Raw genomic sequence first — 27,012 nt, forward strand, 5'->3', positions numbered from 1 at the left:
CCCAGCTACTCGGGAGGATAGGGCAGCAGAATCGCTTGAACCCAGGAGGTGGAGATTGCAGTGAGTCGAGATCGCGCCACCGCACTCCAGCCTGGGCAACAAGGGCAAAACTCCGTCTCAAAAACAACAAACAAACAGGCGAATGAGGAATGAGCGCTAATAGGGAGTCTGTGGTGGGAATTCGAGAGGAAGCTGGCCCTGAGGAAGCTGCGTATGGTGCCCCGCATGGGCTGGGCTGGGCGGGCAGTGGTGAGGAGACTCGCGGCGTGGATGGCAGGTCTGGGAAGGTTCCGTGAGCCATTGGGACAGGTTTAGACCCCGCAAATGGTGACCTTGAACTTAACCCTTTGTGCCTCAGTTCTCCCCCTCTGTAAAATAAGTATGATGGTGACTTTCTCACAGGACGCTTTGAGAACTAAATGAGGCCTGGCAGGGCGAGGTGGCTCATGCCTGTAATCCCAGCACTTTGGGAGGTCGAGGCGGGTAGATCACGAGGTCAGGGGATCCATACCAGCCAGGCCAAGATGGTGAAACCCCGTCTCTACTAAAAATACAAAAATTAGCCGGGCATGGTGGCGGGCACCTGTGGTCCCAGCTACTCGGGAGGCTGAGGAAGAGAATTGCTTGAACCTGGGAGGTGGAGCTTGCGGTAAGCGGAGATAGCACCACTGCAACCCAGCCTGGGCGACAGAGCGAGACTCCGTCTCAAAAACAAAACAAAACAACAACAACAAAAAGTAAACGAGGCAAGGCAAGCAAAATGCTTGGCCTAGTGCCTGACTCATCGTAGGCCCTCAATAAATGTTAGCAATTACTACCATTTTCTCAGCAACTGCCCTTCACTGGAGAGGCACTAAGGAGAAGGGGCAAAAAAGCCTTTCCGTGACCATCCTGTTTCCCAGTCCGGGTTCCACAACCCGAGCGTGCGAACCCAGGGCGTTGGGAACCCAGGGCGCGCACCCGTTGAGGGGCGGGGCCTGCCGTTCCCGCCTCGAATGTGGCCCCGCCTCCATCTCCTTCGACGCAGCCTCTAGTGCACTTTCGGCTCCTTCCCTTTCCCAGGCCTTCCAGCTTGGTCTTTCCGGGCCTCACTTCCCCCAGCCCCTGCGCCCGGCCCGAACGAGAGGTTCCGGAGCCCCGGCGCGGGCGGATTCTGGGGTGTAGACGCTGCTGATCAGCCCGCCCCAGCCGAGGTTCTCGGCACCGCCTTGAGAGCTTCAGCTGCCCCAGGGTGTGCAGGTTTGCTTTAGAGGGTCGGCGGGCGGGGCTTCGGGGAAGAAGAGCTCGGGGAGAGTCATTCCGGCCAGTCCCCGGCCGTGGGCCGGAGAGTCGTCGCCCTTGGGAATCCTTGGCCGCCCAGACAGAAGGGAAGTAGGCGCGGGAGAGCCCGTTCTGCATTTTGATTCATCTCGGGCCCTGTAAGGGTCATATCTTGTGAAAATACCTGTAAAATCAATTTAACGTTCAGTGCAGCGTGTAAAAGCGCCAAGACTTTAAAAGACGTCTGAGTCAGAACATTTAAATGCTTGGGTCCCTGTAACAGCGTTTTAACACGTCTGAGTGCAGAGGGTGGAGAATCGAGCCTGATTGAGGTTCACGCCCTGTAACCTTTAAGAAGAGTAAAGAAAGGCACCCTGAAAAACGCAAGGGGACACTTACCCTAGGGAGGGACGAACAGCTGGCTTTTTGAAATTTGGGTTGGTCCTCATTTCCAAGTGCGAAATTTGCCTGCAAAACTTTTTATTTGCAGTCATAGATCAACGATAAACAGAATTGTTAAAACACTGAGCTTAACTAAGTAGTGGCTTTTGTTGACAAGTCGATTGTGTTATTAATTCTTAATGTCTCGTCCAAGGCAGGAATCGTTATCTCAGTTTTGCAGGTGGAAAAAGTTTGGCACAGAAAAAAGCATTTCCCTTAAGTTCACAGAAGCAACGGCCGAGCTGCAAATTAAGTCCCAGCATTCTGCCTCAGCTGCGTCCCCCTCTAGACCATGTTAGAAAACAAATGAGTAGTTACTTTGATGTTACTCATAAAACGATCGAGTAAACCAAATGTTCTATAAACATGAAGCGTTAAATCATAATAACCTTCAATGCCTCTTCGGCTTTGGGAGGCTCAGCTGCCCTTTGGAGTTTGATACCTTACACAGAAAAGGGGCAGAGCAAAAACATGTAATGTCAAGGGAAAATTTTTGTCTCCTGAGGCCAAACTGTGCCCATCTTTACCGCCCCTGTGTTGGTGTCATTCCTTTCAGCAAACTCCATGTTCCGGCAAAACACCCACAGCAGTCCCCACTGCAGCCACATTACGCCTTTGCATTACTCTTTTGCCACTGACCTCGCTGTCAGTCTTCCTGTCATGCTCTTTCCTCCAGGTGTTCTTTTTAGGCTGTTATGTGAAAACCAGTTGTTGTTCAAGTGTGGAATGATTTGTCATTCCTGAAGGATGATTCTAGAGTTAACGATAAAAAAAAACTACCAACAGATCTTAGATGAAAGTTAAAGAAGCACAAAAAAAGTATTATGGAATTTGATAGCTGAGTTATTTGGGGGGAAAAAGCAGACTTTGATTTTTTTCCCTTTTCCCTCAGTTCACTCATAACTGGGAAGCTGCAGCTCAGTTTTAACTTTGGCATAATGGTGGTGGTGGTGGAGAATCTTCTTGTTTAGACTCAGTGAATTGGAAAGCTCTTTTTAGGAGGCTCCTTTTGGACAGCTTGGAGCAAGTGGAAACACGTGTGTGCTTAGAATGTGACATGTTTTGGCACTTGCAAATCTGTTTGTCCATAAAACTTGTGTAAGAGCTTGGGACCCAGGGTGTGTGATACAGGCCCTCTATAAAAGTCATCCTTGAGGTTCCTTTCCAGCTTGTAGACAACAGAAATTTGAACCTAAGATAGTGTCCTTGAAGTAGCCAGCTGTTTATTCATCTTTTTGTTTTCTTTCACTTGGTTCCACAGATTAGAATCTCAAGAAAATCAAATGGCATCCGGGGATTTCTGCTCACCTGGAGAAGGGATGGAAATACTTCAACAAGGTAAGAGTAGCCATTTGCAAAAGGTTTGATGATTTATCCAGAGAGGTCTTATCCAGGTTCTTGTGTTTTCTAGTAAAAAGAATTTATTGGCTCACACGTGTAATCGCAGCACTTTGGGAGGCCAAGGTAGGCGGATCATGAGGTCAGGAGATCGAGACCATCCTGGCTAACACGGTGAAACCCCGTCTCTACTAAAAATACAAAAAATTAGCTGGGCATGGTGGCGGGCACCTGTAGTCCCAGCTACTCGGGAGGCTGAGGCAGGAGAATGGCGTGAACCCGGGAGGTGGAGCTTGCAGTGAGCTGAGATCGCGCCACTGCACTCCAGCCTGGGCAACAGAGCAAGACTCTATCTCAAAAAAAAAAAAAAAAAAAAGATTTCTAAGTTTCCACAGTATGGTTTTCCTCACAGAAGCCTATGTTTCTGAGGAAACTGGAATACATGGAGATCCTTGAACACTCTCTTACTGGAAAACATACTATACTAATTCCTGTTAATGTTGGTTCAATATCTGCTTGTGTAGTGGACTAAAAACTCAAGATGCTCCCATGCTGATGTTAGCAAGCATATTACAAAAATAAGGGTAGCCAGCAAATTCCTTGAAGGCGTCCTTCCTACCTGTGTCTTAAATATTCTCATATCTTAGTCTCTAAAATTTCAGATCCTTCTATATCTTGAGTTATTTCCATATCTCAGATCCTTTATATATCTTGAATCCTTCAAGAGCTTGCATTTTCTATATCTTGACTATTTCCATATTGGATGCTTCAGTACCTTAGAGAAAAAGAGAGATTTCTTATTTCCCAAGAAGACTTTGGATATGATGTTCCAAAGAATGAAAATTTGGGTGTTTTGGTAAGTAGAGGTAAAAGACCCCAACAGAGAGCATATGGAAAAAGAAATGGAAAGAAAGCTCCTTGAGCATACGGAATAACCAGAGGATCTCAATTTCTTACACTTTTTTCTCATGCCTATGCTGTTTTGTATCTACATGGGTTACTTAACTCTACTGACAATTACAAGAATTTGGGCCAGCTGGCTGGGTGCGGTGCCTCATGCCTGTAATCCCAGCACTTTGGGAGGCCAAGGCGGGTGGATCACCTGAGGTTGGGAGTTTGAGACCAGCCTGACCAACATGGAGAAACCCTGTTTCTACTAAAAATGCAAAAATTAGAGGCCGGGCGCGGTGGCTCAGGCCTGTAATCCCAGCACTTTGGGAGGCCGAGGCAGGCGGAGGGCGGATCACGAGGTCAGGAGATCAAGACCATCCTTGCTAACACAGTGAAATCCCGCCTCTACTAAAAATACAAAAAAAAAAAAAAAAAAATAGCCGGGCATGGTGGCGGGTGCCTGTAGTCCCAGCTACTAGGGAGGCTGAGGCAGGAGAATGGTGTGAATCTGGGAGGCAGAGCTTGCAGTGAGCTGAGATAGCGCCATTGCACTTCAGCTTGGGCGACAGAGTGAGACTCCATCTCAAAAAAAAAAAAAAACAACAATTAGCCAGGCATGGTGGCGCATGCCTGTAATCCCAGCTACTCAGGAGGCTGAGGCAGGAGAATCGTTTGAATCCGGGAGGTGGAGGTTGCAGTGAGCCAAGATTGTGCCATTGCACTCTAGCCTGGGCAACAAGAGCAAAACTCCATCTCAAAAGAAAAAGAAAAAAAGAATTTGGGCCAGCTGTGGTGACTCACACCTGTAATCCCAGCACTTTGAGAGGCCAAGGTGGGAGGATCACTTGAGCCCAAGAGTTCGAGACCAGCCTGGGCAATGTAGTGAGACCCTGTCTGTAAAAAGAAAAAAAAATTAGCTAGTCATGGTGGTTTGCCTTGTAGTGTCAGCTACTCAGGAGGTGGAAGGATTGCTTGATCTGGGGAGGTTAAGGCTGCAGTGAGCTGTGATTGTGCCACTGTACTCCATCCTAGGTGACAGAGTGAGACCCTGTCTCAAGAAGAAAGACAAATTTGGTTAGTTGAATGTTTAACTTACTCTAAGTGTATTCTGTTAGTCTTGTTTATGTGACTACACATCACATCCAAAGTTGGAACTTCACATGTTGTTTTTTTCCCCCCTACTTCAGGAACTCTATTAATTTTTGATGAATGAGGCATTTAGTGCATTGTGATTCCTACTAATGGTTCCTTAATTTTTATTCTATTTGTCTAATATGTACCAACCGCATTTCCATTTCTTAAGATCTTAGTTTATTACTTATTCCCCCTTAATATCTTTATATATAATATAAATGCTTGTTACCTTGAGTATTACCCCTAGTTTATTTGTGGATTTTAAAAAAACTCATTAGATTTAGCAATCTTTCCTATAAAAATCCTAGGGGTTTTTTGGAAGTATTAAGTTATGCTCAATTATGTAAAGTAAGAGTCCGCACCTTTTTTGTGTTTTTGTACCTGTGGGGACGTGATGTTAAGTGTGCAGCAAACAACTTCCTCCTTGTAACCTGAGTAAAGAGGACTTGTTACGGAACCCACACTTCAGCAAGCTTCTCCTGAATCTCTCACAGCATGTGGATGAGAGTGGCTTAAGCCTCACCCTGGCAAAGGAGCAGGCTCAGGTAAGGGCTTTGGAAGAAGAGGTAAAAAGAAGGGAAAATCCTGAGAGAGAGAGAGATTCCTACCTGAGATTTTTTGGATTTCTAGGCATGGAAGGAAGTTCGACTGCATAAGACAACATGGCTGAGGTCTGAGATTTTACATAGAGTCATTCAAGAGTTGCTTGTGGACTACTATGTGAAGATGCAAGACACAAATGTAACTTCTGAGGACAAAAAGGTGAGGCAAAGGCTGGGCGTGATGGCTCACACCTGTAATCCCAGCACTTTGGGAGCCCGATGCAAGCGGATCACTTGAGGTCAGGAGTTTGAGACCAGCCTGGCTAACATGGTAAAACCCCATCTCTACTAAAAATACAAAAATTAACCAGACGCACTGGCACATGCCTGTAATCCCAGCTACTTGGGAGGCTGAGGCAGGAGTATCGCTTGAACGCAGGAGGTGGAGGTTGCAGTGAGCCAAGATTGTGCCACAGCACTCCAGCCTGGGTGACAGAGCAAGACTCAGTCTCAAAAAAAAGTGAAGTGAAAGAAACTAGGTACAGGAACCACCCGGCCAACTGTGGCTTTGTCTTATGATGTGATCTAGGGGAAGTAGGAGCTTTGAGAAATGGGTTGTCAGAAGAGAAATGGACTGTAGTTATGGGAAGGAGTGGATGTGTTATCAGAGTTTGAAATACAAACATTGACAGAAGTCACTTGCAGCTGAGTTATCCGAGGGGAGATGACATATTTGAGGACTTTGAAAATATGTGAAAAACTGGTTCATGAGGATGGAAGAGGTGGAGTGGGAGAAGTTTTATAGTCACCTCTTTCTGTTTTTTATTCTCTCTGTCAGTTTCATGAGACCCTTGAACAGCGGCTACTTGTAACTGAACTGATGCGGCTCTTAGGTCCTAGCCAGGAGAAGGAGATACCTCCACTGCTGGGGATGGAGAAAGCGGACCTTCTGGAACTCATGCCACTCTCAGAGGTTGGCGGGGAGATATTGGAACCAAATAAATGAAATAGTTTAATTTCTCCCATATCTTTAAAATGTTTTTTGTCAAACTTTATTGTTTTTTAAAAAATGATGCACATTCAGGGTGGTCAGACTCAAATAAGAAAAACGTTACACAGGAGCAAGGAAAAGCTGAAATACTGCATCTAGAAGCACAATATTGTTATAAATAGCTTGACATAAATGGTATTATACCCTTCATGCTTATATAGAGAGTATAAGGCTGAGTGTAGTGACTTCCGCCTATAATCTTAGCACTTTGGGAGGCTGAGGTAGGAGGATCAGTTGAGTCCAGGAGTTCAAGACCAGCCTGGGCAATATAGTGAGACCTCATTTCTACCAAAAAAAAAAGAAAAGTTAGCTAGGTGTGGTGGTGCACACCTGTAGTCCCAGCTACTTGAGAGACTGAGAAGGGAGGTTGACTTGAGGGTGGGAGGTCAAGGCTGTAGTGAGCTGTGATCATGCCACCATACTGCAGCCTGGTCAGAGTGAGACCCTGTCTCAAAAAAAGAAAAGTACAGTCTAGTTTCATGTAATATATTTTAGATTTCTTTTCAAGTCAATACATAAATGTATATAAGATGATACCTTCCATAGCACTCTTAGCAAAGTATCTAGGCACATAGTGCTTAGTGTTATGTCATCAGTTTAAATCTCTGCTAGGATTCTACTGTATGGATGTAGAATAATTTGCTTAACTTTATTGATGGATATTAAGGTTGTTTCCACATTTTTGCTGTTAGAAACCACAGGGAGATGAACATTCTGGTTCATATATGTTTTTACCTTTGTATGATTATTTCTGTAGTGTTGGTGCTAAAAGTGGGATTCCTGAGTCAGTGCATACTCATATACAATATTGGTACCTAATGCCAAACTGCTATCCAGAAAGGTATTTTCAGGACTCCTGGATCCCCCATGTGCTCACCAACATGGGGTCTTAACAGTCATTTTATTCTTCGCTAATGGATAGGTGAAAAATGAGTCTCTCTGATGTCTCTTGATGCATTTTCTTTGGCTATTATTCAGGTTATCATCATGTATTCATTGTTGAGATGTCCTAGTTCTTACAGTCTATTTGCATTTCTGCTTTTACTTCTATGACTAGGATTTTGTGTGGATGAGGGCTCGGCTACAGCAAGAAGTAGAAGAGCAGCTCAAAAAGAAATGTTTCACTCTGCTCTGCTACCATGATCCCAATTCAGGTGAGTGCTAGCTCTCTGTTCTGCTCACAGCTGGACTTCAGGGTTCCTGGTCTGCTCTTTTGAGAATAATATATTTTGATTTTAGATTTGGGACAGAGGTTTAGAACCATCAGAGATGCTTATTTGTTTCATTGCTGGTGGAATAAAAACAAGGACTTTTTTTTGAGATGGAGTTTCACTCCTGTTGCCCAGGCTAGAGTGCAATGGTGCCATTTCTGTTCACTGCAACCTCCGCCTCCAAGGTCCAAGTGATTCTCCTGCCTCAGCCTCCCGAGTAGCTGGGATTACAGCCATGTGCCACCCCGCTCAGCTAAATTTTGTATTTTTAGTAGAGATGAGGTTTCTCCATGTTGATTAGGCTGGTCTGGAACTCCCGACCTCAAGTGATCCTCCTGCCTGGGCCTCCCAAAGTGCTGGGATTACAAGCGTGAGCCACCGCGCCCAGCCAAAACAAGGACTTTTGTAAGGACTCTTTATATTCAGCAAGATACCAAGTGGGAGTGTCCTCCTGCTGCAGGGAAGAATGAGTTCTCTCAGGAGGTTCAGAATGGTTTAGGGAGGAAAGTTCAGACTCATAGAACACCTTATACTCTCTGTATAAACTTGGAGGGTATAATACCATTTATGTCAAGCTGTTTATAATAATGTATTTCTAGATGTAGTATTCATATTTCAGCATTTACTTGCTTCTGTATAATGATTTTCTTATTTGAGTCTGACCACCCTGAATGTGCATCTTTTTTTTTTTTTGAGATGGAGTCTTGCTCTGTCCCCCAGGTTGGAGTGCAGTGGCGTGGTCTCAGCTCACTGCAAGCGCCACCTCCCAGGTTCACTCCATTCTCCTGCCTCAGCCTCCTGAGTAGCTGGGATTACAGGTGCCCGCCATCACACCTGGCTAATTTTTTGTATTTTTAGTAGAGATGGGGTTTTACCATGTTAGCCAGGATGGTCTCAATCTCCTGACCTCAGGAGATCTGCCCGCCTCGGGCTCCCAAACTGCTGGGATTACAGGCATGAGCCACCACACTCGGCCTCCCTAAACCATTTCTATGACTTAAGAATTAAGGTCCGGGCCTGGCGCGGTGGCTCACGCCTGTAATCCCAGCACTTTGGGAGACCGAGGCGGGTGGATCATGAGGTCAGGCATTCAAGACCAACCTGGCCAACATAGTGAAACCCCGTCTTTACTAAAAATACAAAAAATTAGCTGGGTGTGGTGGCGGGTGCGTGTAACCCCAGCTTCTTGGGAGGCTTAGGCAGGAGAATTGCTTGAACTGGGAGATGGAGGTTGCAGTGAGCTGAGATCGCGCTACTGCATCCAGCCAAGGTGACAGCGCGAGATTCCATCTCAAAAAAAAAAAAAAAAAACAATTAAGGTCCAAATCTGGAATCAAAGGTAAGAGTGAAGATAATTTATTTAATAATTATGAGAACCAGACCCCCCCTTTTTTTTTTAAACTCTGTCACCCAGGCTGGAGTGCAGTGGCACAATCATACCTCACTGCAGCCTCGACCTTCTGGACTTAAGTGATCCTCTCACCTCAGCCTCCCAAGTAGCTGGCACTACAGGCGCGTAGTATGCCTAACTAATATATATATATATTTTTTTGAGATGGAGTCTTGCTCATCACCCAGGCTGGAGTGCAGTGGCACGATTGCGGCTCATTGCAAGCTCTGCCTCCTGGGTTCACGCCATTCTCCTGTCTCAGCCTCCCGAGTAGCTGGGACTACAGGTGCCTGCCAATGCGCCCAGCTAATTTTTTGTATTTTTAGCAGAAACGGGGTTTCACCATGTTAGCCAAGATGGTCTCGATCTCCTGACCTTGTAATCCGCCCGCCTCGGCCTCCCAAAGTGCTGGGATTACAGGCGTGAGCCACTGCGCCCGGCTACCTAACTAATATTTTAGAATTTTTTTTGTAGAGATAGGGTCTCACTATGTTGCCCAAACTGGTCTTGAACTCTTGGGCTCAAGCAATCCTCCTGCCTTGGCTAGGATTGCAGTGCTAGGATTGCAGGCATGAGCCACCATGCCCAGCCCAGAATGGGGCCATTTTTAATAGATTATTAGAAGAAAACCTGTTATAAGGCAGGATTTGTGGGGCTAGATATAGGATAGGGGCACTGGAAAGTTGCTTTAGAGGGGTTGTAGCGATTAGGGTTTTCCTGTCAGTCCTCTGCCCCTTTGCCCAGATGCTGACAGTGAAACCGTGAAGGCAGCAAAGGTGTGGAAACTTGCAGAGGTCCTGGTGGGTGAGCAGCAGCAGTGCCAGGATGCCAAGAGCCAGCAGAAGGAGCAGATGTTGCTGCTGGAGAAGAAGAGTGCTACTTACTCCCAGGTTTATCAGGGCATGGGACAACCCCTTTCCTTTATCCTGACCCCAGGAGCACTTTTGGGGAAGCCAAAGATTCCTGATCTAGGCTCCTTTCTACTATCTTTATTTATGCCCTCTTCTTCCTCCATCTGGGGCTCAGGTGCTTCTCCGCTGCCTCACTTTGCTGCAGAGGCTTCTTCAGGAACACCGGCTGAAGACTCAATCCGAGCTAGACCGCATCAATGCCCAGTACCTGGAAGTCAAGTGCAGTGCTATGATCCTTAAGCTGAGGTGAGCTGTGACCCCTGTGGATCTAAGGGATTCTGTCTCACCCTGATAGATATCAGCCCTCTATCCCTCACCCTAATCTCTTTCCTCTCCCTTACCCTAGCACCTTGTGGGTATCCAGTAAATGTCAAATAGGAGTATTAGCTTTTGGATTACCCAAAAGCTTTCAACATCCTTTCAACATCCTTGAGACTTTTCTTTTACAGCCTTCTGAAATAGGCACTTTACTGTGAGATCAATTGCTCAGGAATTTAGAGTGACCTTGTTTATCCTATCAGTGCTTAGCCCACACCTTGACCATCAGCAGGTACTGTGTCCATTCCCAACCCTGCTGCTATCAGGGACCTTCCACTTGCCATTTCTTTCTTCCCTCTGTCAGGATGGAGGAGCTAAAGATTTTGTCCGACACTTACACGGTTGAGAAAGTGGAAGTTCATCGTCTGATTAGGTGAGAACTCCTAAGAGTCTGGTACAGCTGTTCACAGGTGGTTCTCACATTCCCTAAACTCATTTATTTAAAGATGTTGCCATATTTGGCTGTGCACGGTGGCTCACACCTGTAATCCCAGCACTTTGGGAGGCTGAGGTCGGTGGATTGCTTGAGGTCAGGAGTTTGAGACCAGCCTGGCCAGTATGGTGAAACCCTGTCTCTACTAAAAAATACAAAAATTAGCTGTGCATGGTGATGTGTGCCTGTAGTTCCAGCTACTCGAGAGGCTGAGGCAGGAGAATCGCTTGAACTCAGGAGGCGGAGGCTGCAGTGAGCCAAGATCATACCACTGCACTCCAGCCTCCATGACAGAGCGAGACTCCGTCTCAAAAAAAGAAAAAGAGAAAAAGTTTTCATTTTTGTCTACTACTTTCTGAGGAGCAGCATCCTTATATTGTACCTTCTCTGCCCGGGCTCTTAGGGACCGTTTGGAGGGAGCCATTCACCTACAGGAGCAGGACATGGAGAAGTCAAGACAGGTCCTGAACTCCTATGAGGTCCTTGGGGAGGAGTTTGACAGGCTGGTGAAAGAGTACACCGTACTCAAGCAGGCAACCGAGAACAAGCGGTGGGCTCTCCTGGAGTTCAACAAGGCCTATCGTTGAGCTCTGGCAGGGCCAGGAAACATGGCTTCTGCACAGCTGCTGCCTCCTAATCTTCCTGCTAGTAGGACCACCTTCACCTGGGGCTGCCTTCACTACAAGGGAGTGTGGAAACGCTTACGCTTACTTGAAACACTGCAGTCATTTAGGCACCCTCGTGGTTTCCCTTTATTTTTTTATAATGACTGGGCCTCTTCTGGAAAATCTAGCAAGCAGATTTATATAATTTTTATGCATAGCTGTGTGTCAGTGTCAGCACTGTATTGTATTTGATTATCTCCTGAATAAAGTTATGTTATTATATTTTAGGATTTTAGTCATTTTCTTTGGGCAAAGATGGAAAAAGAACATTGAAGCCTATGTGGGTAAGGAGGGGGGAACTGAGTGGATCCAAATAGAGACAGATATATGATGCTTATGCAAAGAGTAAGAAGTAGATGTGCCAGCTTGCCTACATCAAGTCTTAGAGGCTTCATTTTGGGAGAGAACAGTGGATTAAATTTGGGCTTGCTGTTGAAGAACTATAATGTCCAAAGGAGTGCTAGATGCTCAGGCAGGTGGGGAGCTATTTTCTAACTATGAGTATCAGTGTGGGAGTTATAATAAAGCAGCTGAGCCTGAAAGCAGTGACTCACACCTGTAACTCCAGCACTTTGGGAGGCCAAAGCAAGAGGATCACTTGAGCCCAGCTATTCGAGACCAGCCTGAGCAACATAGCAAGACCCCTGCCTCTATGAAAAACACTTTTTTTTTTTTTTTTTTTTTGAGACAGAGTCTCACTCTGTCACCATGCTGGAGTGCAGTGGCATGATCTCAGCTCACTGCAGCCTCCGCCTCCTAGGCTCAAGCAATTCTTGTGCATCAGCCTCCCTAGTAGCTGGGATTACAGGCATGCACCACCATGGCCAGCTAATGTTTGTATTTTCAGTAGAGACAGGGTTTTGCCATGTTGGTCAGGTTGGTCTCGAACTCCTGACCTCAAGTGATCTGCCCACCTCGGCCTTGTGAAGTGCTGGGATTACAGGCATGAGCCACCACACTCAGCTGAAAAAATTGTTTTAATTAGCAAGTGTGATGGTATGTTCCTGTAGTGCCAATATCTCAGGAGGCTGAGGTAGGAGGATCACTTGAACCCAGGAGGTCAAGGCTGTACTGAGCCATGATGGCACCACTGCACTCAGCCTGGGTGACAGAGTGAGATCCTGTCTCAAAAAAAAAAAAAACAGCCAGTGTCCCGCTCAGTTATAGGAAAGGACACAAGCCACTTGTGTTCCTGGTTCCCTTGGTGTGGCTTGAGGGCTACATTTTCCTCTGAAAGCAGAGGTTTGGAGGAGATCCCCCTGAGGAACCAAGTTCAACAGTCTACTTAGCTTAGAACAAGGCAGAGTCCTGGCTGGTGTCAAAATAGGGGACTATGAATAGAAACAGAAGGCCTCCACCTTTATTTAGAAGAACCTACTCAGTTTCTGAAACCACTTTCTAGGGAAGCTGTCTTGGGGTATTCTGCTGATATCAAATGATGATCTGGATTTATTTACAAGAGCAATTGATGTCTTTGACTCAACTTTTTTTTTCTTTTTCTTTTTTTGAAACAGGGTCTCACTTTGTCGCCCAGGCTGGAGTGTAGTGGCATAAACATGGTTCACTGTAGCCTCAACCTCCCAGGCTCAAATTATCCTTCCTCACCTTAGCCCCCTAAGTAGCTGGGACTACAGGCATGTGCCACCATGCCCAGCTAATTTGTGTGTGTGTGTGTGTATATGTTATATATATATATATATATATTTTTTTTTTTTTTTTTTTAGATAGTCTCGCTGTGTCGCCCTGGCTGGAGTGCAGAGGCACAATCTTGGCTTACCGCAACCTCTGTCTCCTGGGTTCGAGCGATTCTCGTGCCTCAGCCTCCCAAGTAGCTGGGATTACAGATGTGTGCCACCACACCTGGCTAATTTTTGTATTTTTAGTAGAGACGGGGTTTCACCATGTTGGCCAGGCTGGTCTTGAACTCCTTACTTCAGGCAATCCACCCACCTCAGCCTCCCAAAGTCCTGGGATTACAGGTGTGAGCCACTGCGCCTGGCCAATTTTTGTATTTTTTGTAGAGATCAATTGCTCAGAGATTCAGTGACCTTGTTTATCCTATCAGTGTTTAACCCACACCTTGACGGTCGGCAGGCACTGTGCCCAATCCTAACCCTGCTCCTATCAGAGATCTTCCACTTGACATTTCTATTTATTTATTTATTTATTTATTTTTGAGACGGAGTCTAGCTATGTCACCCAGGCTGGAGTGCAGTGGCCGGATCTCAGCTCACTGCAAGCTCCGCCTCCCAGGTTTACGCCATTCTCCTGCCTCAGCCTCCCGAGTAGCTGGGACTACAGGCGCCCGCCGCCTCACCCGGCTAGTTTTTTGTATTTTTTAGTAGAGATGGTGTTTCACCGTGTTAGCCAGGATGGTCTCGATCTCCTGACCTCGTGATCTGCCCGTCTCGGCCTCCCAAAGTGCTGGGATTACAGGCTTGAGCCACCACGCCCGGCCTCCACTTGACATTTCTTTCTTCCCTCTGTCAGGAGGGAGGAGCTAAAGATTTTGTCCAGGCGTCCCAACTACTAGGGAGGCTGAGGCAGGAGAATTGCTTGAACCCGGGAGGTGGAGGTTGCAGTGAGCCAAGATTGCGCCATTGCACTCCAGCCTGGGTGACAGAGCAAGACTCCATCTCAAAAAGAAAAAAAAAAAATTTTTTGTCCAACATGCCACTGCACTGCAGCCTGGGTGACAGAGTGAGACCCTGTTCTTCAAAAAACAAAATGAATTTTTCAGTAGGCTGGTGGTTACTGTATTAGTGCAGATATAGAATATTTACATTATTGCAGAAAGTTCTATTGGACAGGGCTGTAAGCCTGTATTTCCTCAAAACTAGAAGTAGGTCTACAGACTTGATTAGATTTGGGTGAAACAATTTTGCAAAGAATACTTAATAAATGACATTACATACCTCACATTACATTATGCTGGAGACATCAGGTCAGAATTTGTCACTTAATTATGCTCAGTTTCATTGCTTGGTTAAGGTGGGAACTGTCAGATACCACATAGTGGTATTTCTCTGGTATATAAAAATTCATTTCCTCTTTGTAAGTAGCAGCTGGAAATGAACTTCAAAAATCTCAAAATAGTTCTTCCTGATACTTATAGTATTTAGCATTTCTTCAGTCAATTAGTTTTGGTATACTAATCATCTTGAATCATACTAAAGTTTTAGTATTTGAAATACTAAATTTCAAATTTAGTATTTAGCAGTGGCTCAAGCCTATAATCCCAGCATCTTGGGAGGCCGAGGCTGATGGATCACTTGAGGACAGGAGTTCGAAACCAGCCTGGCCAACATGGCGAAACCCTATCTCTACCAAAAATACAAAAATCAGCCAGGTGTGCTGGTGCATGCCTGTAATCCCAGCTACTCGGGAGGCTGAGGCATGAGAATCACTTGAACCCAGGAGGCAGAGGTTGAGGTGAGCTGAGATCATACCACTGCACTCCAGTCTGGGTGACAGAGTGAGACTGTCTCAAAAAAAAAAAAAAAAAAAAAAAAAAAAATGGACCTTGATGAGGTGCAGTGACTCACCCCTGTAATCGCAGCATTTTGGAAGGCCGAGGCAGGTGGATCACTTGAGGTCAGGATTTTGAGACCAGCCTGGCCAGGATGGTGAAACCCCACCTCTACTAAAAATAAAAAAATTAGCCAGGCATAGTGGCACATGGCTGGAGTCCTAGCTAATCGGGAGGCTAAGGTGGAGGATTGCTTGAACCTGGAATGGGGAGGTAGCAGTTAGCCACCAATGCATTCCAGCCTTGGTGACAGAGTGAGACTGTTTCTAAATAAATAAATAAAAATTGTGTCCTCAATGTTTATAACCTATACACAGTAGTGGACACACAAAACAGTCTAAGAACATAAAGTAACAAGAAGTGCAAATACATATGGTTGCAAACCAGAAGTGAATCAAGAATAGAATTTGAGGGTACAGTGGCTCACGCCTGTAATCCCAGCACTTCAGAAGGTCAAGGAGGGAGGATTGCTTGAGTTCAGGAGTTTGAGACCAGCCAGGAAGCATAGGGAGAACCTGTCTTTACAAAAATAATTTTTTAAAAATTTTTGTTTGTTTTTTATTTTTTCCCCCTTTGTAGGGGAAAGGGAACAAAAGTCATGTCCAATGTGGCCTGAGGGAGCACTACAGCTGTTTCTCTTGGTCCATTCATTCTGCACATTGACTGGAGGTGGAAGATTTGTCGGAGGTGCCCTTTATACATGCTGCTCTCTATTGTGGCAAAGATGGGAAGGAGCCTTGGAGGACAAGTAGAAGGGGCTGCATGAAAGTGACAGCTGAGGGGCCGGGCGCCATGGCTCATGCCTGTAATCCCAGCACTTTGGGAGGCTGAGGCAGGTGGATCACGAGGTCAAGAGATTGGGACCATCCTGGCAGACATGGCAAAACCCCGTCTCTACTAAAAATACAAAAATTAGCCAGGCGTGGTGGCGTGCACCTATAGTCCCAGCTACAAAGGAGGCTGAGGCAGGAGAATCACCTGAACCCAGGAAGCAGAGGTTGCAGTGAGCCAAGATCACGCCACTGCACTCCACGCCTGGCAAAAGAGCGAGACTTCGTCTCAAAAAAAAAAAAAAAAAAAAAAGAGAGAGAGAAAGTGACAGTTGAGGGTTAGCATGTTGGACCTTAGCTGCTCTCTTTCCCTCACACTGCTCAGAAAAGATTTGCACTTACTGCCTCCCTTCATTCTTTCAGTCGAACCTCTCTTTATTTGCCTCTTACCACATCTGATAAGTCTTACAGATTATTCCCTTGTGATGAGAGGCAAAGGAAATCACCTTCAGAACTTGGAATAGGATCAACTCTGGGACTCTTGGATAAACAAAATCTGTTCCCTGAATATTCTCAATGAAAGGTGAATATGGAGGTGTCCTGGGGAGTGACTGCGTTCTTTCTCGGCCACCTACAGTCAGGAGACCCAGTGCCCCCTAAGGGCCAGCTTTGGCATCTCCAAAGGAGAAGGGTGCCCTTCACCCTATAAAGAATCTCTCCATCTTGGCTGGACGTGGTGGCTCACGCCTGTAATCCCAGCATTTCTTTTGCGGGGAGGCTGAGGCAGGCAGATCACTTGAGGTCAGGAGTTTGAGACCCGCCTGGCCAACATGGTGAAACCAGGTCTCTACTGAAAATACAAAATTAGCCAGGTGTGGTGGTGCACACCTGTAATCGGGAGGCTGAGGCATGATAATAGCTTGAACCTGGGAGGTGGAGGCTGCAGTAAGGCAAGATGGGGCCACTACACTACATCCTGGGCAACAAAGCAAGACTCTGTTTTGGAAAAAAAAAAAAAAATCTGTCCATATTATCCATCTCGAAGGACCTGGACTAGGTTTTGTTAAAGGAACTAGCAGGCTTCCTTATACCTTGAGACAGCAAAAATATGAGTGAATTTTCAATGGACTAAACAATGTGTAGAAATAATTTACCCTAAAAGATGGTTTGTTTTTGAGTTGCTGAGGTCCAGCCGAAGTGGCTAAGTTCTGGTCTCAGGAAAAAACAACTGCTGGGCGCGGTGGCTCAAGCCTGTAATCCCAGCACTTTGGGAGGCCGAGACGGGCAGATCACGAGGTCAGGAGATCGAGACCATCCTGGCTAACACGGTGAAACCCCGTCTCTACTAAAAAAAAAAAAATACAAAAAACTAGCTGAGCGAGGTGGCGGGCGCCTGTAGTCCCAGCTACTCGGGAGGCTGAGGCAGGAGAATGGCATGAACCTGGGAGGCGGAGCTTGCAGTGAACCGAGATCCGGTCACTGCACTCCAGCATGGGAGACAGCTAGACTCCGCCTCAAAAAAAGAAAAAAAAAAAACAAAAAAAAACTGAAGTTTGAAGAGTCCTAAATTTATCAAGCCTGGCTGAATAAAGAATGTGTAACCAAAAGCAAATGACCTGCCTAGGATTTACAAAAGGGTTATCTAAAGAGCAAGGTTGGCCAGGCACGGTGGCTCACGCCTGTAATTCCAGCACTTTGGGAGGCCGAGGCAGGTGGAACACCTGAGGTCAGGAGTTTGAGACCAGTCTGGCCAACATGGTAAAACCCTTTCTCTTCTAAAAATACAAAAATTAGCCAGGCATGGTGGCTCGTGCCTATAGTCCCAGCTACTCGGGAGGCTGAGGCAGGAGAATTGCTTGAATCCAGGAGGCAGAGGTTGCGGTGAGCTGAGATCATACCATTGCACTCCAGACTGGGCAACAGAGTCAGACTGCAGACTGTGTCTCAAAAAAAAAGAAAAAAAAAAACAAGGTCACAACCTGGATATATCTATATGTGATTTATTTTCAAGAATTGGCTCATGTGATTACGGGAGCTGGCAAGTCTAAAATCTGTAGGGCAGGCCAGCAGGCTGAAAACAAGCAGAAGTAATGCTACAGTTTTTTTTTTTTTTTCCAACTTTCATTTTAGGTTCAGGGGGTATATGTGCAAGTTTATTACATGAGTAAACTGTGTCACTGAGGTTTAGTGTATGAATGATCCCGTCACCCAGTTAGTGAGCATAGTACCTGATAGGTAGTTTTTCCTTTTTTTTTTTGTTTTTTTGTTTTTGAGATGGAGTCTCGCTCTGCCGCCCAGGCTGGAGTGCAGTGGCGTGATCTCGGCTCACTGCAAGCTCCACCTCCTGGGTTCACGCCATTCTCCTGCCTCAGCCTCCCCAGTAGCTGGGACTATAGGCGCCTGCCACCGCGCCCGGCTAATTTTTTGTATTTTTAGTAGAGATGGGGTTTCACTGTGGTCTCGATCTCCTGACCTTGTGATCCGCCCGCCTCGGCCTCCCAAAGTGCTGGGATTACAGGCGTGTGCCACCACGCCCGGCCGGATAGGTAGTTTTTCAACTGTTGCCCCCTCCCTCCCTTCCCCTTCTAGCAGTCCCCAGTGTCTATTTCCATCTTTATGTCCGTGTGTACTCAGTGTTTAGCTCTCACTTATAAGTCAGAACTAGTGGTATTTTGTTTTCTATTCTTGCATTAATTTCTTTTTTTTCTTTTGACACGGAGTCTTGCTCTGTCACCTAGGCTGGAGTACACTGGCATGATCGCGGCTCACTGCAACCTCCACCCCCTGGGTTCAAGCGATTCTCCTGCCTCAGCCTCCTGAGTAGCTGGGATTACAGTCACCCGCCACCACGTCTGGCTAATTTTTTTGTATTTTTAGTAGAGACAGGGTTTCACCATGTTGGTCAGGATGGTTTCGAACTCCTGACCTCGTGATTCACCCGTCTTGGCCTCCCAAAGTGCTGGGATTACAGGCATGAGCCACTGCACCCAGCCCAGCCATGACTTTTTAATAATAGCCATTCTGACTAGTGTGAGATGGTATCTTATTGTGGTTTTGATTTGCCTTTCTCTAATGATTAGTGATATTGAACATTTTTTCATATATTTGTTGTCAACATCTATGTCTTCTTTTGAGAAGTGTCTGTTCATGTCTTTTGCCCAGGTTTTTTGTTTGTTTGTTTGTTTGTTTTCTTTTTCCGGGAGACAGGGTCTTACTCTGTCAACCAGGCTGGAGTGCAGCTGCGACCTCAACCTCCTGGGCTCAAAGGATCCTCCCACCACAGCCTCCCTAGTAGCTAGGACTACAGGCACGTACCACCATGCTGGGTTTTTGTTTTGTTTTGTTTTGTTTTGCAGAGATGTGGTCTCACTCTGTTGCTCAGGTTAGTCTGGAACTCCTGGGCTCAAGCAGTCCTCCCTGCTCTGCCTCCCAAAGGTGTTAGGATCACAGGGGTAAGCCACTGCAACGGGCTGAGAAAATTTTAAAATATTTGTTTCCTTTTTTTTTTTTTTGAGAAGGAGTTTCGCTCGTTGCCCAGGCTGGAGTGCAATGGCGCTATCTCAGCTCACCGCAACCTCCACCTCCTGGGTTCAAGTGATTCTCCTGCCTCAGCCTCCCAAGTAACTATGATTATAAGTGCACCACCAGGCTCAGCTAATTTTTTTGTATTTTTAGTAGAGATGGGGTTTTACTGTATTGGTCAAGCTGTTCTTGAACTCCTGACAGCAAGTGATCTGCTGACCTTAACCTCCCAAAGTGCTGGGATTATGGGTATGACCGACCATGCCTAGCCTTTTGAGATAATATATTTAAAGTGCCTAGCATGTGGTAGAGCTTAATTAATATTAGCCCGGGCCGGGTATGATGGCTGATGCCTATAATCCCAGCACTTTGGGAGGCTGAGGTAGGTGCACCACAAGGTCAGGAGTTCAAGACCAGCCTGGCCGAGATGGTGAAATCCCATCTCTACTAAAAATACAAAAATTAGCCGGGTGTGGTGGTGGGCACCTGTAATCCCAGCTACTTGGGAGGCTGAGGCAGAGAATTGCTTGAACCCGGGAGGCAGAGGTTGCAGTGAGCCGAGATTGTGCTACTGCACTCCAGCCTCAGTGACAGAGCGAGACTGTGTCTCACACACACACACACACACACAAACAAAACAAACAAACAAAAAGAAACATAAATATTAGCCTGGCTAGGACTATCATGTTATTGTTATGAGGCAAGAATGATTGCTGAAGACTGGATAGCTACACAAGCTTACAGAGAAGGAGGGAGGCCTTGGCTAGACCTTCAAAAGAAAGGACATAAGCACAAAGATTAGGGAGAGGTAACAAGTTTATTTATTTTTATTTTTATTTTTATTTTTTTGAGATGGAGTTTCACTCTTGTTGCCCAGGCTGGAGTGCAATAGCACTATCACGGCTCACTGCAACCTCTGCCTCCTGGGTTCAAGTGATTCTCCTGCATCAGCCTCCCAAGTAGCTGGGATTACAGGCACACACCACCATGCCTGGCTAATTTTTTGTATTTTTAGTAGAGATGGGGTTTCACTATGGCCAGGCTGGTCTTGAACTGCTGACCTCAGGTGATCTGCGTGTCTCAACCTCCCAAAGTGCTGGGATTACAGGCCTGAGCCACTGCGCCCGGCCAAGGTAACAAGTTTTATATGTATTTTTAAAAATATTTTACATGTAATATAAACATGCTTGTACAGAACATTTGGAAAATACAGTTTTTCCACATAGTTGAGGTCATTCTGTGTGTAAAATTTGTAATGTGTGTCTCTTAATGGCATGTCATAAGCCTTTCTCCATGTTACTACATTTTCTTTGATAACACTGATTTTAATGGCTGCTGAAGATTTCATTGAGGCCGAGTGTGGTGACTCACGCCTGTAATCCCAGCACTTTGGGAGGCCAAGACAGGCGGATCATTTGAGGTCAGGAGTTCAAGACCAACCTGGCCAGTATGGTGAAACCCCATCTCTACTGAAAATAGAAAGTTAGCCAGGTGGTAGTGGCGTGTGCCTGTAATCCCAGCTACTTGGGAGGCTGAGGCAGGAGAATCACTTGAGCCTGAGAGGTGGAGGTGTCTCAAAAAAAAAAAAAACAAAACAAAAAGCCACCACTCCCGGCCCCTTTCTCCTTTCTTTTTGAGGTTTCTTTGCTTTTCTTGTCTGATTTTTATTGCAGATGAACAGTAGAATTATTTTATCAAGTAACAAAAGATTCCATTAGAATTGTGATTGAATGGGCCGGGCGCGGTGGCTCATGACTGTAGTCCCAGCACTTTGGGAGGCGGAGGCGGGCAGATCATTAGGTCAGGAGATCCAGACCATCGTGGCTAACACGGTGAAACCCCGTTTCTAATAAAAATACAAAAAGCCGGCTGGGCGCGGTGGCTCAAGCCTGTAATCCCAGCACTTTGGGAGGCCGAGATGGGCGGATCACGAAGTCAGGAAATCGAGACCATCCTGGCTAACACGGTGAAACTCCATCTCTACTAAAAAAAAAAAATACAAAAAACTAGCCGGGTGAGGTGGCGGGCGCCTGTAGTCCCAGCTACTCGGGAGGCTGAGGCAGGAGGATGGCGTGAACCCGGGAGGCGGAGCTTGCAGTGAGCCGAGATCGTGCCACTGCACTCCAGCCTGGGTGGCAGAGCGAGGCTCTGTTCCAAAAAAAAAAAAAAAAAAAAAAAGAATTGTGATTGAATGTTGTAAAAGTGAGAAATTAATTTGGTAAGAATTTACATCTTTGTAAGATTCGTTCTTTTCTTTTCTTTGTTTGTTTTTTGAGGTGGAGTTTCACTCTTGTTGCCCAGGCTGGAGTGCAATGGCACGATCTGGGCTCACCGCAACCTCCGCCTCCCAGGTTCAAGCAATTCTCCTGCCTCAGCCTCCCTAGTAGCTGGGATTATAGGCATGTGCCACCAGGTCCAGCTAATTTTTTGTATTTTTAGTAGGGATGGGGTTTCACCATGTTGGTCATGGTTGGTCTCGAACTCCCGACCTCAGGTGATCCACCCGCCTCGGCCTCCCAAAGTGCTGGGATTACAGGGGTGAGCCACTGCGCCCAGCCTAAGATTCGTTATTTTCTAAGATTATGGCTTGTTTCTCCATTTTTTTAAGTCTTCTATTACATCTTTCAGCAAAATTTTTTTTCTTTTTGATAGACAGGGTCTTGCTCTGTCACTCAGGATAGAATGCAGTGGTTTGATCACAGCTCACTGCAGACTCAACCTCCTGGGCTCAAGCAATCCTCCCACCTCAGCCTCTTGGGTAACTGGGACTACAGGTGTGTGGCACCATGCTCAGCTCTTTTTCTTTCTTTCTTTCTTTTTTTTGAGACGGAGTTTTGCTCTTGTTGCCCAGGCTGGAGAGCAATGGCCCGATCTCGGCTCACTGCAACCACTGCCTGCCTGGTTCAAGCAATTATCCTGCCTCAGCCTCCTGAGTGGCTGGGATTATAGTGCCTGCCACCACGCCCAGCTAATTTTTTTTATTTTCAGTAGAGACAGGCTCTCACCATGTTGGCCAGGCTGGTCTCGAACTCCTCACCTCAGGTGATCCACCCACCTTGGCATCCCAAAGTGCTGGGATTACAAGTGTGAGCCACTATGCCTGGCTGCTAATTTTTTTTTTTTGACACAGGGTCTCACTCTATCGCCCAGACTGGAGTGCAGTGGCACGATCTCAGCTCAACGGTAATCTCTACCTAAAAGGCTCAAGGGATTCTCCTGCCTTAGCCTCCTGAGTAGCTGGGATTATAGGCATGTGCCATCACACTTGGCTAATTTTTGTATTTTTAGTAGAGACGGGGTTTCACCACGTTGGACAGGCTAACGCCCAGCTAATTTAAAAAAGTCTTTTGTAGAGATGGGGTATTGCTATGTTGCCTAGGCTGGCCTTGAACTCCTAGACTCAAGCAATCCTCCTGCCTCGGCCTCCCAAAGTGTTGGGATTATAAGCATAAGCCACTGTAACCAGCCTATAATTTTCTTTATGTCAGTTTCTCACATTTTTCAGTAAAGATAAATATTTTATAGTAGTGTTACTGTTACCACTGTGAATGGAGAAAATAATAATCAAAATAGCTAATATGTATTGAAGGTTTACTATGTGCAGGGTAGCTTCGAAATGCTTTACTCTGTTAACTAATTTAATACTCATAATAACTTTATAGGAGCTATTATTTACATTCCCATTTTGTGGATGAGAAAACTGAGGCCAAAAGGGCTAGGTTCACAGTCCTAGTAAATGAATGAAAAGGGCTTTAACCTCTTGCTATCTGGTTTAGCAGGCCATACTCTTAACTATCATATTATTGGGATTTTTTGAAATCAATTATGTCTTTTAACTGGTTATTCTTAGTACATGAGAAGCTACAGATTTATTTTATGCTTATCTTGCATCAAGTGACTTCTCTGCATTCTAGTATTAATTCTCATCATTTTAAAATGGATTCTTATGAATTTTCTATGTGTACAATCATATCATCTACAAATAATGATAAATTTACCTCTCCCTTCCTAAAAGTTGTAACCCCCTTTTTTCTATTTCCAATCTTATTATATTGGATTTTTCAGAATAATATTAAATAACTCAGTGATGAGACTAGATATTCTTGTATCTTTTTTTTTTTTTTTTTTAAGAAAAGTTCTCACTATGTTACCCAGGCTGACCTCGAGCTCCTTGACTCAAGGGATCCTCCCATCTCAGCCTCCTGAGTAGCTGGGACTATGGGCACTTACAACCATGCAGGGTAGCTCATTTCATCTTTGTTGATCTTATATATACACATATATGATGAATATAAAGACTATTAATATTTATGGCCGAGTGCGGTGGCTCATGCCTCTAATCTCAGCATTTTGGGAGGCCAAGTTGGACAGATCATGAGGTCAGGAGTTTGAGAGCAGTCTGGCCAAAATGATGAAACCCTGTCTGTAATAAAAATACAAAAAAAATTAGCCAGGCGTGGTGGCACACGCCTATAATCCCAGCTACTCGGGAGGCTAAGGCAGGAGAATTGCTTGAACCCAGGAGGTGGAGGTTGCAGTAAGCCGAGATTGCGCCACCGCACTTCAGCCTGGGCGACAGAGCGAGACTCTGTCTCAAAAAAAAAAAAGAATACTTATAGAAAATGCAGTTAACGTACTGTGTTCTCTTATTTGACAATTAACAACTGTCAAATATTTTTTGTTCGGTTTATTTTTGACCTATTCTATAAAGAAATTTGCTGATACCGTTGTGTTAATTATTGGTATAAACCCTAATTGGTTGTGTTATATAATTACTATATTAACATACTGTTAAGTTTTATTTATTAATTCTAAATATTTTAGGAATCTTACATTTATATCCATAAGTGAGGGTCTATAGCTTTTTTGGGAGTGTTATTTCTGACAGATTTTGATATTAGATGTGTTCTGTCTTCATAAATAAATTGGGTAGTTTTCCACCTTTTTCTATGTTCAGAACAGTTACCGCTTTCTATTCATTTTGACAGATAAACACTGTATAATAGAGATGACAAAAAAGAGAATGCAAATCTGCACAGATTATTTTGCCTCAGTAACTCTGCCACTTTTATAACTAGAGACAGCCTTGATTGTGAAAAAGCAATTTGGAGCAGTAGGAGGGTCAAACAGGCCATTATTTTGGTGTTAAAGAGTGTGGCTGGCTAGGCAGGCACAGAGGTGACTGAAGGAAGGTGGGCCTGGGGAGGGAGGCAAGTACTGAGGGAGTAGGGGAGAACAATAGAAGATGAAAAGAGGTTTCCAATGGGCTAGAGGTGTTTAAACAAGGACAAAAGAACAAGAGAAGGTGGAAGAATTGGGCCTGAAAGTGAAGAAAGCCGGGGGATAAGTGGGAGCATTATCTGGGAATGGGGACCTCTTTCCTCCAGAAAGTCTCCAGTGCTCCGTCCTGTTGGTCACTGGCTCCTGTTAGAGACAGTAACATTATTTCTCACCCAAGGTATTTGCCCTTCTGTCCCACCATTTCCCTATCTTCATCTCAGCCAAGGCAAAAGCCCCATAGTATAACAGTGATTCACATGCTTCTGGGCCCAGAAGCTCAGCATGCAGGGCAGAGCAAAGCAGAGCATAATGTAGACTTCACCAACTTTGACTTAACACCTAGGGACAAGACCTGTTCAAGGTGCTCTATTTCTTTTCATTCCTTCCCTTCTTGCTCCTCCACAACTCATGTAGACAGACCCACGGTTACATGCTGTTTTTTATGGCATAGGAAAGTGCTATAGGAAAGCCTGAGAGCAACGTGGTATGGAGTTACTGAGAAGTGTTCAGCATGATGCTAGCCACAATGCTAAGGCCGTTTGGAATGAAAAGACAAAGACAACACAGACCAAAGAAATTCAGCCCATGTAAACTTACTTTAGGGTTAGTCAGAAATTCTAGGCTCTTTTTACATGAATCCTTTAGAAAATTATTTTAACCGATGGCAAAACTGACATTATTGTTTTACAGATTATCCTCTCTCCCTCTCACCCATGATGGGTTGGTTAACAACCAACAGAGCAGCTACCAGTTTGACATCAGGAGCGAGATGCCAGGAGCACAGAGGGTCCACAATCTAGACAATTAGCTTCTAAAGAAAAAAAAAAGTCTAACAAGTCTTCCGTGAATGTAGAGTTTGGTTGGGCACAGCTAGGGCAGAGAACAAGCAGACCTCCTCAACAACTCTTTTACCTCTTAAAATGCCGGTGAAGGCCGGGTGTCATGACTGACACCTGTAATCCCAGCACTTTGGGAGGCTGAGGTGGGTGAATCACCTGAGGTCAGGAGTTTGAAACTAGCCTGGCCAACATGGTGAAACCCCATCTCTACTAAAAATACAAAAATTAGTCGGGTGTAGTGGTACACACCTGTGGTCCCAACTACTTGGGAGGTTGAGGCAGGACAATTGCTTGAACCCGGAAGGTAGAGATTGCAGTGAACTGAGATCATCCGCCTCCCGAGTAGCTGGGATTACAGGCGCCTGCTACCACGCCTTTGGTATTTTTAGTAGGGACGAGGGTTTTGCCATGTTGCCCAAGCTGGTCTCGAACTCCTGACCTCAGGAAGTGCACCCGCCTCCACCTCCCAAAGTGCTGGGATTACAGGCGTGAGCCACCACGCCCGGTGGGTTTTCCAGCTTTCATTCTTCTGGGGCACTTGCATTGCACCCAGGCTTCCCCAGAATTTATCCTACCCCACACTCTTTTCGTATTTCCTATGGCTCTGTCCCCAATGAGCTATGGTGATCTCAGTCTCATGACCTCAGTTCTTTCTTCTGACGACCTCCATCTCATCTGGTTCAGATCACTGTTCATCCAACTTTCTATTACACAGCGCCCCCTAGACGTTCAATTCAGCATGACTAAACCCAAACCCTGATTTCCCAAACCCTCTTCTCGCATTTCTCTCTCACTGCATGGACAGAATCCTAGGCATCACCCCTGACTGCTTTCTCAGGACTCCCTGCCAGTCGGTCCCTAAGTTCTGCCAGCGGCGCCTGCGTGGGGCCTCTTGTATCGTGTTCTCCTCTCCATCCTTGTTGCCGAGCCCTCAACACCAGTGGGCCCCCTGCCTTCAGAAGTTCCCATTTCCCTCCCTGTGTCTTTCCTTGCTTCCTTTCTTTCCATCTCTCTAGCAGCTATTGACATGGGAAAATGTAGATTCTCTCTGGCCTCCACGCCAGCCAATTTCATGACTGCTGCTCACTGTAATTAATGAATTCCTTTTCTCTATCTTGAAGTGTGTGTGTGTGTGTGTTTAGGTGTTTATTCACACCTTTTGTGTTTGAAACACAAAACACAAATCACTAGGAAATAGTAGCTGAGTTAGCAGTGTATTTTAATATGTAACATAATACGGTGACAAAGCCCATTTTAATAGCACCAGCCATTAACCCTGTTTTCTCAATGTTCATATGGACGTAAATAATGACACAAGGAAAACACTTTTGAAGGTAGTTACGGGAAAAGCTGACATTAGATGGCTGCAGAACCCAACCAATTTAGGACCTGAAAATGAAAGCGTTAAGATAATAAAGAAGCTTCAAACTATGACAAGTAAGGAAAATCAGAAAATGCTCATGAAGTAAAATTGTGAACAGCCCCAC

At 45.5% G+C, this 27,012-nt stretch overlaps 2 protein-coding genes across 3 annotated transcripts; one reads left to right on the top strand and one right to left on the bottom strand.

Moving 5' to 3' along the window:
* Window positions 1-636: 636 nt before the first annotated feature.
* Window positions 637-4,070, bottom strand: LOC116418847 (translation initiation factor IF-2-like). The gene is made up of 2 exons (XM_031935814.1): window positions 1,660-4,070; window positions 637-1,444 (listed from the first exon to the last, which is right to left on the bottom strand). Exon 2 carries the CDS (start codon window positions 1,396-1,398, stop codon window positions 826-828), a length of 573 nt encoding a protein of 190 aa, XP_031791674.1. The 5' UTR covers window positions 1,399-1,444; window positions 1,660-4,070; the 3' UTR covers window positions 637-825.
* Window positions 1,011-11,812, top strand: HAUS4 (HAUS augmin like complex subunit 4). Of its 2 annotated transcripts, none has more exons than XM_023230451.2 (10): window positions 1,011-1,239; window positions 2,963-3,039; window positions 5,467-5,609; window positions 5,695-5,826; window positions 6,445-6,579; window positions 7,715-7,811; window positions 10,003-10,148; window positions 10,285-10,415; window positions 10,792-10,860; window positions 11,324-11,812. In XM_023230451.2, the coding sequence occupies exons 2-10, from the start codon at window positions 2,985-2,987 to the stop codon at window positions 11,505-11,507; spliced, it is 1,092 nt and encodes a 363-aa protein (XP_023086219.1). In that variant the 5' UTR covers window positions 1,011-1,239; window positions 2,963-2,984; the 3' UTR covers window positions 11,508-11,812. The 2 variants fall into 2 exon arrangements, with proteins under 2 accessions (XP_023086219.1, XP_023086221.1); XM_023230453.2 differs by having other exon boundaries at window positions 1,011-1,231.
* Window positions 11,813-27,012: the final 15,200 nt, after the last annotated feature.

This window comes from Piliocolobus tephrosceles, chromosome 6 (genome assembly GCF_002776525.5).
Source record: "Piliocolobus tephrosceles isolate RC106 chromosome 6, ASM277652v3, whole genome shotgun sequence".
In the NCBI taxonomy this organism is placed as follows: domain Eukaryota; kingdom Metazoa; phylum Chordata; class Mammalia; order Primates; family Cercopithecidae; genus Piliocolobus; species Piliocolobus tephrosceles.